The sequence below is a fragment of the Bombus flavifrons genome, chromosome 3 (genome assembly GCF_040668555.2).
Source record: "Bombus flavifrons isolate JBK064 chromosome 3, iyBomFlav1_principal, whole genome shotgun sequence".
Taxonomy (NCBI): Eukaryota; Metazoa; Arthropoda; class Insecta; order Hymenoptera; family Apidae; genus Bombus; species Bombus flavifrons.
In genome coordinates, this window is record NC_138444.1 from 16,720,987 (window position 1) to 16,738,106 (window position 17,120).

At 37.0% G+C, this 17,120-nt stretch overlaps 1 protein-coding gene and 1 long non-coding RNA gene across 2 annotated transcripts in view; both read left to right on the top strand.

Moving 5' to 3' along the window:
• The window catches only part of LOC138178534 (uncharacterized), a 155,303-nt gene that overhangs the window by 109,815 nt on the left and 28,368 nt on the right, over window positions 1-17,120 (top strand). The window lies entirely within an intron of this gene.
• The window catches only part of LOC138177981 (uncharacterized), a 71,814-nt gene that overhangs the window by 49,484 nt on the left and 5,210 nt on the right, over window positions 1-17,120 (top strand). Inside the window, exons 5-7 of the mRNA XM_069109377.1 lie at window positions 1,821-1,941; window positions 3,250-3,431; window positions 8,422-8,514. Of these exons, the coding sequence (XP_068965478.1) occupies window positions 1,821-1,941; window positions 3,250-3,431; window positions 8,422-8,514 (396 nt within the window). The remainder of the gene's footprint in view (window positions 1-1,820; window positions 1,942-3,249; window positions 3,432-8,421; window positions 8,515-17,120) is intronic.

The window sequence follows — 17,120 nt, forward strand, 5'->3', positions numbered from 1 at the left end:
GTCAATCAAACAATAATAATTTACTAACGTCATAACAGTTGATTTCTTCGTTTAAATACAATCAAATTTAATAATTTTTCAAGTTTTATCGTAAATTAACACCTCCGATAATCTATTACAACGATCATTTTTATAATTTTGATATTTTTTACCAGCTAAAATTAAACTTACACTTCTGTGATACTAGTTCTTGATTTAGAACTCCGCTAATTTGTATCGAATGCCAGTTTATAATGAAAATAACTGTACCATTATAATCAAACGTTTATATAAGTATACGTATATATTAATAGTAATATATAATATATATATAAGTATATATTTTAGTAAACGCATACATAAGTAGATGGTACGATTGATGGATCTAGTAATTGCTACGACCCAAATATCTTCGAAACTATAGCAATTATGTAAGAATTTGTCTAACTAGGATAACGCGTACATGGCTACCGAATCATCTTCTACATTAACTGTGACATAACTTGAAGCAGTAACTTCTGAAAACAACGTCGAACATAATCATAACTGTATTGAAATGGAAAGATAATATGCACGCCTCGTGAAAGTAACGATTAAAAAATAATAAAATAGTATCACGTCTTTTCTACGAGTCCTACAATTTTATACTATTTTTATATTATATCGTGAATTCAATATTTAATATATAATAATAAACCATTGAAGCAGCGTGTACTTATTAATAAATGATTGGCACAGGGGAAGAACGGTATAATACATTTTTCTGTCAGAAGAAGGAATGTCGGATACATAAGTAAATCTTTAGAAATATTAGGACAAAATAGACCGATAACGAAATTAAAAAATTATTTAACAAAACAGCTATTAGTATTTAAGAAGGGAGTGAAATGTCACAGAAAAGATATGTCATATCTTTTCATATTATTCGTTAAAAACGTTTAAAAACGCGCGGAAAGGAAACACTTCCATTTGTCAAGTCATCTAACGATAAGTTTAGCATACAGTATTTTATACAACAATATCAGTTACGAAATAGCACTAAATCAGTTACGAAATGAAAAACATTGGATTTATTCATCGTAATGTAATATGTTACGGGGAAAATACATAGAGATACATTAAGCGATTTCCGATACGGTTTAAAATATATTCGGAAGCGAACGCGTCTGAATAAAAATTGCAATAAAATAGAGTGTTGCCTATGGAAGGTAAATTTGTTGGACGTGCGACGAATAAAACTTCAAAGTCGTTTTTACAACAATAACAGACATAGCTGTTGGCCGCTTTCGAATATGTCTGAATCAGACGAACAGCCCGGAAATCATTGTCGAACATTAAGCTTTATCGTCTATACTGTGTGCACGGTCGAATTTATCTGCCAATTTGTCTTATGCCAATAAGCTCACGGTAGAAAAAATAGATAAAAGCCAGAGAACTGGAAAAATAAGAGTCGACGGTTTAAGGGAGGCAACGGGCTGAATAAATTTCGAAAACAACGAAAAGCTTTGTTTTTGTAGAAGATCTGTGAAATCGTAATAGACTGTAAAAATGAAATTTTTAGAAGATGCTTCGCACGATATTAAAAATTACTTTTATTCTGAATTAAACTTCTCTATTACCTACAGAGTTGACAAAATTGAAACGAGCTATATCATTATCTTTATTATTTTTCTAAAAAAGAAACTTACGATGTCGTTTGTGTAAATGCATGTGAATATAAAATTTAACAATTCTCTTTCCAAAACAGCTTACAGTATATATATTCTTTTTTTATAAAGTATTTTAACTAATTGGACCGTAATACTTCATTCGTTTAATCGAATAAAACTTGTTTGTTCCAGCAACGGAGGACAAATTCGATCTTACGTATAGAAAGAAGACTATAGATAATAAGGATGGAGTGGAGATAACGTGTATGGCAGAAGGATTATATCCACACCCCACCCTGGATATATCCATCGAGTAAGTACTCCAGCAAGCTTTTCAACCCCTCAACCATGCACTACGGTAAACTACCTAATTTTCTGATACTTTTAGATCTTGATAAAGACGAACTTCCGCTTCGTTGTTAGCGAATTAAACGTCTGTGCACGAAACAACACGATACGTGTTATCATTTTCGTAAAAAAAAAAAGAATGAAACTGTAATTTACAATTACTCTCGTCGAAACACATTGAAATGTAAAGCGAAAAAGTAAAAATTACTCTTGAATTTTACACGCGCGCAAAATTCTCATTCTATGGTAAAAGAAATTAATGATTTAACGTGTTACAAAGTACGCTAATGACGAATAAAAGTTCGTGTAAAATAACGAAGGCAACCAGTACGCGTAATAATTGTAAAAGCGTAAGAGCTTTCTGTTAAACGTTGAGAGAAATAATATTTTATGTAGTCAATGTAATAATTTAATAATAGAAGCTCTTTTGCATGGATCAAGCGTAACAAAAGTATGTAGGAAAAATATGAATGATAAAAGCATTGAAACGGAAACAAACGGAAAAATTGTCTTATTTTAACGCTGCAAACCACTCAACGATAACAATGGAAATTATGAGATTCGTCTTGTAGCACCGTGTTGTCTGTAATAATAAACCTGTAACACAGACGAACCGTACAAAGAGACAAAGCGAACGGTTAATTATATTAAATAAGCATTATTATTACCATCGTTTTAAACATAACGTGTACAATAAAATATCGAACAACGGAATTATCAATTACTCGCATGTTATAGAAAAATTCAGCGTTATCTCTATCTAAACTAATTACTGTTTTTTCGTTAAAAAATTTGTCATAACTTTGAAACCTCACACGCGAGACTTGGAATATTTGTCATTTTGAATAATTACGACTTGATTGTTCGAAGCGTCGATCGAAACTCTAAATTCTGTTTACGTGAAATTCGAAATTTGTTTCTAACGAAATAATTCTTCGTCCATTCGGCAACTAAAATTTCTCAGATCTTCGGAATTAAGTTCACCGTATGTACACCCTGTTCTATGCTAAAAAAAATATATAGAAGCTTAATTTTAAAGAAATTCTTGTTTCAAATGAAAAGTGCCTGAATATTATTCCAAAGACCGGACATTATTCCAAAGACAGAATTTACAAGAACAACAAGAACGGTAACAACAGAGAAGCAAGAGACGGGCGTGCGTCTCCGAAATAACATTAACATGCTAATGGCCGCTCATTCGGCCGACATATTGCATGATATTTCAGCTTGAGACGTGGCCGTGATAATTTTGCAAACGTCGCTTCTATTGCAGGGGTGTCCCGGAAAAGCAAACAGCAAAGCCCACTGTTACGCTGCGTCACGATGGACTGTACGATATCTTATCACGAACGACCTTACTGGACGAAGATTTACCGGAAGCAGCGATTGTCAAATGCTTGCTCGGTATACCAAAGGCGAACTACAACGTTTCCCACAAAACCGTCTACTATCCCGGTTAGTATAAACGTATTTTAATCTATCCTATCTATCTTCGTCTCTCTATCTCTACGGTCTCTGCTATCTTTCTCTGTCGCACGCTACCGGAAGCGTTTTACCTTCGATCTTTTCATATTGCGGCGAGAAAGGGGAAGCAGGGGAAAAAATGGAATAGCTCGTTAATGAGGTTTGGGGGAGGGGAGAAAAGAGGAAATGCTGGCCGCATTTACCGCGAATTAAAGACGTTTTATTCTCGCGTCCCTTGGAAAATCGATTTACGTCAACCCTTTAATAGGAACGCGACTCAGTTTGCCCGGCAGTTTCGCGACATAAATATTTGCCCAGCCAAGTTTGCGCTTTTATAACCGCGATAAATTCGCTGAGTGGTTTTAATTGGTTTACCTTAATCTTCTTTTTCAACTTTTTTCAACTTTTCAACGTCAACACTCGCAGGTATATATGAGATTCGCGATAGTTTGCTCGATAACGATAAATGTATTTCTCGATCGTGGAACAAGTTGTTACATGGTATTTGTGGTGATTCAGACGTTTTAACGTTAAAGGGTTAATTATTAGCGATCCGTAGTGCGTTAGAAAACTCTCCATACGGTACGATTATAATTATTTAAGTACGAAAACTATCTTTTCTCTCTTACGAAAGATTCTAACGTTTTCAAACGATTTAAGATCTTCCGTTCGAACAACGACGATTAACGATATACGTAAAGAGATCGCGAAAGTACTTTTCTAACAATTATAGCTTCGATTCAACGATACTGAAAACGGAATTACGAAGCCAAGTACCGTCATCGTCGAACGCTAAACATGTAACTTTTCGCAAAGTGAGTATCGCAAAGCCTGTCGACTAAAGCTGTGTTACTAAAAAATTTCACCCACGTATTTATCAAAATATAATGTAACGATCGTCAATGTATATAACGCGTCATCGATGTATTTCGACGTTATTCGATAATATTCGAAGAATTCTCCTGGCTCGCGTGCAATTGTGTCTCCTGTGTGTACATGTTTTCTGTACCGTGCAACAAACAACAAGCGTCAATATAACAAACTAAACATGATCGATTGTCAACGAAATCAACCCTGTATAGATATGAATGTGCAACGTACGTGTGTACCCATCTGTGTAAATGTATGCGTACGAGTGTACATGTTTATGCGCGTGTACGGAGCAAGCGTACGATACGCATCGTTCGCGTCACGTACTACGAAACGTTAACGTCAACGTTGAATTTCGAAGCGATATCTTCCTTTGGGTCAGTAAATAAACCACCCCCTACCAGCGATTCTGGCAATTCACGTGTTTTTTTTATTTTTCACTTTTTTCCCCTGTCATGGCTCTATCTTTTCGAGTACGATACACGAACACGTGTGGAAATGTCGCAGCCTTCCGCGTCTCTGCTTCCGCGAGAAAATATTGCAAACGCCACCGGACGGACTTCCGGCCGAGCACGTTCTCTTTTGACCGAATTAGTTTCTCGCGTAGTAGGATAATAAAGTGACACGAGAAATAACGAGAACTACAGAGACGAAGTAATCGCGAGTATTCCGTAAAAAGTCGAGTTTCGTAAAAGTTCGAGCGGAACGCGAAATAACATTTTACGATCGCTTAACTAAAGCGAGAAATACGTGGAACTCGTAGCGAAGGAAGGTTCAAAGTATTTGATGTGTCGTACGGTGTCTGATTGAAGCGAGAAAACGGCCGACTATTTTTGTTCGTTTTATGGTTTTAAACGACTTTCGTTAGCTTCGCGAATATAGATGTTTCTCGCAGGATAAATCGACGGAATTTTGTAAACGATTAATTAAAGATCGTCATTTTTGAAATATCCAACGGAGAGCAAAAATACGTGTTAAACATGGGAAGCAAATAAAAGGAGTTTTGGCAAGTTGATTATCGAATTTTAAAATCGCTTATTATATTCTTCGACTATGGTAGTCTGTATTTATTCTCTTGTAATCTCGTAATCGTGAAAATCATCAGGATAATCTCTTTTTCTATGAATATACACGAGAAAAGAAGTAGCAAATGTAATTTGTAGGAACCTACGTGATAAAGGTAAGAGCCTTTGAAATCTACCTCGGTGCTCTTCAACGAGAAACCCGGCAGAACCTAAAACCTTGTGGCCTTAATCACCATTCTGGACGCAACCGCGAGCGTCGCTGGCCAAAATCATCTTAATCAAGCGTACAGCGTTTCGGCTTATTATACGTGTCCTCCCATTATCCTGGCAACGTCTGATCTCGGCAAGATGACATTCCAGCGATGGCAGTCGAGTTCAAAGGGCAAAGTCCTAAGAGGACCAGCCCGCGCCGATGGGTCAAGTAGTGGGCGTCGACAGTCTTGGCGTGTGCATCACGTTTACTCACAGACGGCCGGTGTATTTTGCGGTGAAACTTGTAGCCACGTCCTTCCTCTTGCCTCGTTATCATCTCGACCGAAGAAGGGTTTTCAGTTCGTCCGGTTGCAGCCGTGGCCACGCGGCGTAGACGAAGAACGAAAGGACTAAATTACACACAGGCTAAATTGCTTGTACTCGCAAGCAGCACGCCCCGTCTATTATCGTCCAATTTTCTCTCGCTTCGCTGGACTAAATCTTCCTGTCCTCCTTCCTCCTACCAAACGTCTCACGAGCTTTTCCTCGAAGGATCCAGGAGAAAAATTCACGGAGGTTGAATCATCCTTCGTGACATACGACTCCACGTTATAGAACGGTGCGCGACTCGCTTTCACACGAGAGTGGATTCTTCGTTAGCCCTTCGTTCGTCCCACGTGTTTGCCAATTTGCGCCCCTGTCTATTCGACAGCCGCGCACGTGACGAGCATCGCGATCCGCCTCGCTAACTCTCGCCCGGCCGACTTATTATTGATACGTACTACTGGTCACGCCGTCTACGGCAGAACAGGTGCGCGCAAACTTCCACCGACTAATAACCGATCCCAGCCGTTTGATCCGGAGGAAGGTAGAAGACCGGGCAAATATCGTTTAGCAAATTTCTTATCGTTGACGGATTTCGGTGTTGTCGAATGGTTGATTTGAATTGCGAAACTCGCTTAATACTTTGATATAAACGAACGAAAGAACGATGATGAATTATTTGCCGTCAGAGTGTAGTGTGTTCTAAATTCTGTGGAGAGAACGTCTAAGAGTATTCGTAATTTATGTGGTCAGCTAAATATCGACCAACTGTGAATAACAAATTTCTGTCCTGCAATATGGAAATAGCGCAGAAAATATAATTCTCTCGCGCTGTCTAAACTTCTTTTCGTCGTCACCTCTGTAAACGCTTCACATCCTTTTCACAACCACTTCCATCTCCAAGTTATCAATCGATACATTTTCTAACTTTAGCATACGAAAAATGTACCAATGGTAGATAGAGTTAAATCGAATCAAACGAATCCAATCGTTAATTCGTCTTCACTACTAGCCGTATATACAAAGTGCAATCGATATGTGAGACGAGCGTAACATTTTGCAATCGAATTTGTAAATTACGCGTATGTAACGTTTATTATAACCGACTGGTAAAGTATAGAGAAAGAAGAATGCTTTTATAACTATTAATTTGTATACTTATATATATATATATATACCTTAGAATTATTTTTCGAAATTAAATGGATCAAAATGTCTTATATCTTTGTCTTAACAAATTATTAATACAGATTTCGCGCTACGTAAATGTATTATAAAATGTTAATAGAGTAACGTCATTCTCGTTCCATGAAGACGATGTAATTACGAAATTCATTTTTCCAAATGTAATAGACGCGAGAAACTTTGACTTTTCGCATTTCTCATTGGATAACTCGTGCTGAAAACTTAGTTCCTTTACGTGATTATCTCGCTCACTTGTCACGGAACTAGCATAATAAAATTAAAGGACTCCTGAAGTTTCCCAAGCATTATGTGGTATAATGCAGCGCTCGTTTAACGTTGCGCCAAACCGCAAAACATTAATTATCTGGCCGAAGGAATATTCCGCGGAAATATATTTATCTTCCGTTTCCATCTGATGCAATTATCTCCGTATACTTTCAAGGAAGAAAATAGAGTAGTTGGAAAAGAAATTGTTACGTTTTGACCACGAAGTGTCCGTTAATATAGTAGAAAATATTTAAAACATGCTTGCGACGCGTCTAAACCTCAGAACAAACTGACCCATTTCCAATCAGAATTTTATTTGTTTTATTCGCTGCCACGCCATACTGCGTTTATACGGCGTTTACAAAACGCGCTATGAATATGTACAATTAGACGAATAATCTTCGAGTGCATGCGCATATTAAACGTCTTCGTAAGTTTCATCAGATTCATTTAGTCTTTCGGTCGATCTTTTGTTTCATTTGTTACTAACGATTCGACGTTTTCAATGATCTTTGTTTTATACCGTCACTGTCACTGTCAGACCGTCCATCGATACAAATAATTAAATCACTTGAATTAAATATAATTATAATTTATAACTTAAATTAAAATATAATTATGATTATATATAAGTAGTACATTTCTTATAATAAATAGAAAATTGCTATAATAAATTACACCGCTTCCGTAGAATAACATGTACACATTAGGAAAATATGTATCTTGTACCCAATAGAAACCCCATAGAAACATATCTGTTCCTTTTCTTAACTTTCATTTTCTATATTCTTTCATTCTTTGATCTTCGCTTCTATACTCTACGTTCCTAACAAGAATAAACTATACGTATAAGGTGTGAGCGTTTCGAAAGAAATTCATGTTTAAACTTCTTATAGCTTGTCAGTGTGTTTTTCTTTTCCTAACGAAACTTTTTTAATATAACAAATTAAGACTATAAAACGATATTACTTGTACCGTTACTACCAAGCTAAACTATTAGAACGAACTAACTAGTCGTGATTGACCAGATCCGTTCCTCTAACATTCTAACTACCCAGTTCGTAGAAATATATATGCTTACTACTTGATGGACGCGATATGTGGTGTTTATTGTGCAGGAACGCCTACTACTACTTCAACCGCTACAACGAAGCTGCAGCACAAAATGGAGATGAACGCGCTAAACGACTCAGAGGCTGGCAATGGTGGTGGTAAGGCTTGTAAATTTCTCCTCGTCCATTCACGACATCACCACCATAAGCCACCATCGTTCATGAGAATTGGAAACTTTGACAAGATTGATCTCGTTGTCTTTCTTGCGTACGGGATTCCGATCCCCGCGACCCGATCCCATGTCCAAATTTCCTCGTGAACGCTTGAAAATAGCTTTAGATGCTCGGGGCCATGATTTCGCAAGCGAAGATTCCGCAGGAACCCGCCGACAAGAAGCACGCGGTTTTTCTGCCTTGAACGGTTCGTAGCCGAACGTTTCGGTTCCGAAAAACATTCACGTGTGTCCAACGAAATCTGTTTCTTTTCTCGGATGAAATCCTGCAATCGAAACTGTGAAACGTACAGATATCGTGGAAACGTGGATTTTTCATAGATTCTGACAATAGACTGTCAGATTTCAATGGAGTTGAGAAAATTAAGAAATATTAAGATTATCCCCTCTTAGGGTTCGATTTACTGTAATATTCTCTTTTCTTTTTTTTCTTTTTTTTTTTATTTACTTGGAAACAAAGAAAAAGTTAAAATTGATTTAAAGATTATTTCTTAGTTTCTAGTTCGCTTTGAATCAAACAGCAGCGAGATTTTCAAATGTCTTTTTAATTTTCTTTATACGAATAAGTACATTGGATAATCGATATTATACACGTGAATATCCTTTCAATTCAAAAAACCGTTCGCTTCGGTGCATACCTTTGAACAGCTTGTTTTTGGCATCGTGTTTTCTGCACTCTATCGCACTTTGACATTTATTCCGAGGCACCAAATGCTGTTCGATGCTCTGATCATGTTAGAATTGTTAACCATAGGCATACAAATACTTCCTAAGTTCGTTTCACTGCTTGCATCCGATGTTCAATTTTTATCTCTGTTCTAAGTTTACGATCAGTGTTACACACGCATCGTGAAACGCGTTCAACGATCAACGGATAAAACGAAGTTAATTTTGATCTCGGCGCAGTAGAGTAACAGTTTACATATCGAACAATAGTACACCATCGTTTCCTTTATGTTATTTATTTTATTTTTCTCTTTGATTTCATATAACAGAATCTCTTAGTTAAAGATTTTTGCTTACCATATTTTTAACAAAATTGTTTTTTGTTTTTTCTCTTTTTATTTTTCTCCGAAATAATTTCACACAAGATACAGCTCAATCTGCTCAAAGTTCTCGAACGATGTAATCCAAATTTTAAACATCTGGAGCACGGTTAACAACTGTGCAACGTGTCCTTCTGCTAACACGCCTCTTCCTCATCGACAAGTAAAATATTTATACGTTAATTATGCCAACCGGGCTAACAAAATAACAAGTATTTGCACATGGTATGCAAGAGGAAATACAAACAATTTCTAGACATAGTAAATAAATAAACAGCAGGAGCCCGCAACGTGCTTTATAATGGCAACTATGTTTCTTCGTAAATATTCTATCGAGATTAATGTTTGTATAAATCCGCTAGTAAATGAAGCTTGTGAACAGGCCAGTGTCTTTCTGTGAAATAGAATATAAATATTTAGCCACGCGAAAGATTAATTCTCAAAGAGTGGTGGATAATAATTTCCGATACAGGCGCCGACATTTCGGTTGCTTTATGATTTATTACTTTCACTTCTGATTCATCGCCTCTTCTTTCGCTTTTTCTCCATTTTCCTGTTTCATTAATCTTTTTTTTTTATATATTCTTTTTTTATGTCGTTTAAAAATACACAACAAACAGTTGGAGTAACGAAAAAAAAAAGAAAAGAAAGTGCTTCGAAACGAAAGTACTTTTAAAAATGGATGTTCTAGTCTCGCGGGTCGATAATCGCGATAAGCGAATCATCTGGAATTTCCTCGACCAATCGATTTTTCGTGATACAGTATCGACTATATCGCGTTTCTCATTTCCTCGACAGAAGACTTATTTCCTCGCACGCCGTTCCTGGCAAAAGGAAGCTGGCGAATTTTTGTGTAATCACCGAGTTCTTTCGCCGTTTCTTATCACGCGAAACGACCATTGCAAGCACAGTTTGCAACGTTACTCCTTTAAACGACCCAAGAGACAGAGGAAAACACCTAGAACGTACGATAAATGTTATTTAATTTGTGTAAAAAATGGGACTCGAGATTCTTATTCAGAAGCCCGCGGGATTGAAGATTTTATAAATGAAAATGAATTTGTTAGAAGAACGAGAAAGAGAGATATTTTAATTCGATGGGACGGGCAGAGGAAATCACGCGGGAATCACCTGGTAAAAGGTATTTACTTTCGTTAAGAATTCTGCTTAACGCATCCGTTTGAAATTCAACTGAATCTCAAATATTCAAATTCATCGAGAAAAAAGGAAAAAATACTGGCGAAATTAACAAAGTTTTACGCCGCGGAATGGCAAAGACAAAAAATGTGTGACAAATATTCTACGCAATTTAATAAAAAATTCAGAGACACTGAAACTCGCTGATAAACTGAATTAAATTCAAGCTGTCTCTCTCAAAACGAAACTACGTCGAATGAAAGATTTAAAAAGAGTATTTGAAGTATGAAAAAAATATGTTCTACCTATATTGTCCCTGAATCATCGAACAAAGCTAAAGAGAATAATTACGAAATATCAAAGAATACACCGCAGCTACATTGTTTCTGAATTTCTCGCAATACACGCGTTTAAAACCTGACTAAACTGAAACTCAAACTGAAATTCAACCAAACCGACGAGGTTTCTTCATCGTAAAAAACAATTTAACCCGTCAAGAAAATACCTTAACTCGTCTCATCCTTAACGCTTTAACTTTTATTTATTTCGCTCGTATAAAATAATCGACTACAGAGTGTAAAAGGAGAATTTTTATTCCACTAAAGATAAAAATCCAAACTTGTAAACGCTAAATGACGTGACGTTTAATTTCGATCGCTTGCGAATTAATAAAACTTTGAGTTTCCCTGCGACGACGACCAAGAAAAAGAATAAATAACGTACGAAGATCAGCTACGTATATACAGTAGATTAATCTCTTCGTTGATAATCGAGCATCACCGAAGGATACGGTTAATAAACTAACAGCGGCGTAAGTTCTGGTTGAAGGGGATGAAGGGAAGTGGCATTTCCTCTTGAAGCTCATCAGCTGGCATTACTGCGCTACGCTAATAAATAGCCGAAGTTGAGGTTGCGTTAATACCTTCTCCTCTTACACACTGGCGCACGAATTTCCTCGGTGATAACGCTATCAAGCAGTTTGCCGATCCATATCGCCGGCAACGCGTTAAAGTTTCTAGCCGAGCATCAAAGGCGAACGGCGTGTGTAACTTTCTTTTGCCGCGTAATACGATGGCAGGTCTGACGAAAAAAAAAGAAAAAGGATTTTAGAAGGATGAAGCAATTCGAACGCCACCGCGCTTCGGGAAACGTATCGGCGTTTCCTCGAATACGGGAAAATGCGGACAGATTAGTTTACGATATCTCGTTGAATTTGGAAATATATATAATAATCGGAAAGATAATATTTTTACTTGGTCGTAATCTTGTTCGTTTTAATGTCATTTCACCTACGTGCTTACAACTTTTCACGTTTAACCCTTTGCACTGGGAATTTCATTTCAATTTCGTTAGCAGCAACTCCCAACGCTTTCAAGTGTTTTATTTGAAATTTACTTGAACTAAAAAATAAGAATTTAAATAAATAAAGGAAGAAAGAAATTCACTTAAATACCAGTTTTATTCACACTATTGTCGTATTTTGTAATTTTTCAGCGTACGATACATCTTGAAACAATTTCCAGCATGCAATCTTGGTTTCCTTTCGCACGTTTTGCAGACAAAGGTGGACATGAAAGAATGTAGAGTGAAACTCGACAAAGGAGATTCTGAGATAAAAACTAACGTCGAGTCACACTCGACATATCAGTGCAAAGGGTTAAAGCTTAGTTAAAAGTCGCGTCACAATTTTTCTTCGTTCTAAAGTCCACTCGAACGTACTTGAAAATTTGCGATATCGAAATTGTTAACGTATTAGCATCGTTTCTATGATAATTCAATTTGGTAGGTTAATTTGATTTGATTTGATCGTCGATATAATAATTATCGAGCTACTACTAAGGAAAGAGAGCGATATTAAATATTACGATATTTCATCGACAAATTACCTCGAAATGAATATATTATGATATAAGCAGCATATGTAGTACATAAAGAATTTTTGAATTCCGAAACCGACGAGTTTTATAAATTTGGAAGCGAGACAATTAGTTAACATTATTCGAGAACAGCGTATCTTTATTTCAACCAAATAGAAATTACGCGTGATCGATTGATTTCGTTCTGAGCATGTTGAAATGATTAAAATCTCGTTTATGCATATACACCGCTCTGATATATATTATTTATAAAGTATTCTATAAGAAAGGAAAAGAAGAAGAACAAAGAAAACTAAGATACAACGTTGAAATTAGCTAAGAATTGCCAAAGTACGTCTTCAAATTAATTGGTAGCGCGAATCATCGGAAATCATGCTCATAAACACGTACAACGTGTTTCAAGTTGAACGAGATTGGATTATGTTAATACGCAGCGTGGATCTAGTTAAATTTCATAGATGCCAGACGTTTCGTTTAAAAGCTTATATCCAGTTTAGGAAGTTTCTTCCATTTGATCATTTTAGAACAGAGCAAAATGAGCAATAGACAAAGAACTTGGAAACTTAATTTCTACTTGTTATTAAGTTAACACAGACGGTCAATGCTTCTAACAATGTACACTAATTAGCCATGGAAGTTAGACCTCGTTTGCATCAGATAGCAACGCCAGTGGATCATTATCATATGGATACGCTATAACTGCATGAAATCAGTAGCATTCAATTTCAACTCCCTGCTGTCTCCCTGATTATGGACGACAGAAACTAAAATTGCTAAGTGTTTCCATATATACAGATATATTCTGTAATTAAATCGCATTAATTCCAAATACAAAACATTTAGTACGAAACTTATATATTAACGCTAGAACTATCGATAGTTAACACGAAGTTATTTCTACCAAAAATCAGTCAAAATCACTGGTCTTTAAAAAATACATAATAATGGAATATTTTTATATTTATTGATTTATTACTTTCTTACAGAAACAATTCCATGTTATGTAGTACATTTTTAGTATTATTAATCCATCTGGGACTATGATCAACCTAAACGAGGTTTTTTTTTTATTTAGTTGTTTACATTCACAATTTGTCCGATTTGGACATTTGATAGAATTTTTTGGCTGTTTGATTACCATGCGGGTGGCTACCCCCAGCTGGGTACCATCTTCGTGTTTGTTAGATTATATCCTTTATGAGATCTGTTGGGTGTTTCCTTTTTAGCCTTCTTTCTATGCTTGATGTGTTGATCGTTTCCGCTGCCAGCCGGTTCAGGTGCGTCTAAACGTGGGTTGACACATTTATAAAATTGTAGAACCAGTCATTTTGACTGCTGTAGTATTTCCAGTGTTAAATACTAACGTTTCGCTCGACCCCTTCCCGTGCCATTTAGTTCGGCGAAACTCGGGCCCAAGCGATAGACATCGACGCGCGCTAAACAGACCAGACTGATGCTCGTAAACAGGAACTAACATTCAGTCACGATCGTAACGGGCAAAAAAACAGTCCGCGAGCTCGGCTTGTTATGTTTACGTTTGGCCCAAGTATCTGGTCGCGAGTCAGACTCGCTAAAGTACGGGAAGGAGTTAAAACGCATGATTTTCGAAAACATTGGTCATTCTAGGCTACTTGTTTGAGCAAACATAATTTCACCGTTTAATACTAATCGTTATTCCAACTGAGCTGATATTAACACTTTGACTGTCACGGTTTCTCCTGTGACGCCACGATGGTCATTGTTGGACCAGAGCGCTTCAACTTCTTACAATTGTAAAAATTGTATGAAAATTGACAGTTAGGGCATTTCGAATATAACCGATAAATAGAAGATACTTTGAAATAAAAAGTGCTCCATTGAGCGATTAAACATTTTTATTAGAACATCGATAAAAAAAAAATGAGAACAAATCTCGCATCTAACGGTGCACTGTGTTTGCATCCATATCTTTGAGGAGTAATCTACGAATATTATCATAAACACATCTTAGAAAATAATCGTAAATGCTGCTTTATAATCGTATAATTGAAGTTAGAAGTATGAACATACCTTACTGTTATATATAGAATGAGCAAATACCGTTTACTAGTATCTTCTACGCGTTTCAACGATATTTTCTGCACGTTTTGCTTACGACGAAACGACAAATGCGAATGGTTTGTTGAAATAAACGAAGCCTCGTTATAATATGTCGCTGTCAACTGTTATCAAGGCGCCACAGTGGTCACTCGTGACCACCAATAAGATAAAAGGTCCATTTGGGAAGAACGTTGTCTTACATCGTTAATTTATTATTATTTTGCCATTATATGCTTTGAATAATAAAAATACTCCCGTGGCGCCCTGAGCGAAACATGTGATTTCGACGTGGCAGTCAAAGTGTTAAACGGATCAACTATAGATACATATCGCATGCTTGTTTCAAGAGTGACACAACTTGGAAGCACCAATATGTTAAAAATATTCAAGAAACAGTCTCCGAACATAGTATGGTACGGTATTTCGTAAATGTCAGCAAAGGGAATAATGTTCCTGGAGCAAGATCAAAATCGTTCTCGTCATTTGTAAACTTTTAAAAAATCCCCAAGCACTTTCTTATAATTGCAACATAAGAAACACGTGTTCCGGAGTACGTTAATTTTATCACAAGAATATCATACACAAGTACCTATACTATGTTTTCCGTGTTTGATTCCGAGTGGCATTTTTAATCATACGAGCCGTCTTTTCTTGTCTTCTTCGACATTGAAAATCTCAAAAATTCAAATTTCCATCGTAAATCAGAGAAATATCGCGAACAAATACTGCAGAAATTCCATCGAATTTTTATAGCAGCGCGATTCTGCAACGCTAACGCAAGATATATCCAGAGTAATCGACTTTTCCAGAAGCCAGAAACACATTGCGCAAGAAAAACAACTTCCACCGCGGATGATTAAATTGTTGGAGGCAACGTATACGCTTGATACGCGACGCGTAATGTTCTTTTCCCCGCGGAAGATTTCTCCTCGTCGAGTTCACCGAACTTGCCGAAACGCACACCGTTATGGAAGAAACTTCCAACCGAAGCGACGATTAAATCGTCCGACCGTACGTTTTCGAAACGCCCACGAAGCACTGCTGTACGTCGACGATTAAATCTTTCGCCAGGCCATTTCCGAAGCGTCCTGTACGATTGTTACGTCCGCTCTTGGCTTCTGTCTTACCCCTCTCCGTGTTCCACCTCCCCGTTGGCCAACGATTAAATCGGCCAACCATGGAAAAAAGTTTCGAGCAATGGAAACATTTCCCAAGGTAACGAAGGAAACAATAGGTAAAACAAGGAAGCTCGCAAATAAGAGAGTAATTAGCCGTGGCGGTAGTCGGCGAGTTAATTCTTATTGCTAATGGAAACCCCTTCTGCTGACAGGGGGTGAGAGAAGAAGAAGAAGAGATAAAGCGAACCGGCCCGGTTCGCGGAACACATTCCCCTAATTTAAGGACATGCAGTTTACATTAGCGGTCCCTGACTTAGCGTAACGCCGGTGTCACGAACAAAGTATAGCGACGTTATAACGCTGTCGTATCTCATAAACTTTTCGCCTGATCGTAATCAAAGCTTAACGGGCCACCGTAAAAGAAAATGGTATCCGCGACTATAATTTCCAGTCGTGAAAGATACTTTGCAGCGCGCTGGCTCATCGGCATGTTTATCGACGTGTAACGCACCGGTTAACCGGTCCGCCGGTCGATTACGTTTGAAATAATAATGTACGCAAAAAGCACGCTATCGATCACGGTGATAACGACCAGGCAAGGAAAAGAAATTGAGACGTGAATTTCCTCTGATAACGTTGGAAAAGAATTTTTTTTTTTTTTTTTGGAAAGGGATATAAGCGTATATATGAAGTTGATTAAAGCTGATTTATGAATTTTAAGCTCGTGTTTTATTTGGCAAGGAAGCGGGATATGTTCGAGAAGAATTCTTTGTCGCAAGAGGATGCAAAGGAAAATAAATTGAGTTTTGTAAACGAAGTTAAACGGAGATTAAACGATTATTTATGATGTACCGGCTAATTTCGATCGTTTTATATTTGCATTTTATTAAAAGGGCAACTGATCGTGACAGAGATATGAATTTTGTTTTTTTACCAAGTTCGAGGAGATTTCCTCCTTTGTTACGACCGTTCGTGGAGAGACGCGATAGCGAGGAAAACGCGTCAGCGAGAGGCGTAAATTCTCGCTACGATTCTGATGATCGATGAGCCGTTCGCCTGTTTCGATTAGGATAACAGAGGTAGTTCAAACGATTGTAACACTGAATTAACAGGGTTAATATAAACTTGTATATTTAACAATATTTAAAATTATAATGAACACGTCACAAAAGATTTAACGATGATACAATTAGTTCGTTACTGTAATTCGACCCGACTTTATGATATTTCTCGATGTATCCGTTTGACTAAGCGACCTCGATTTTATTACTCTCG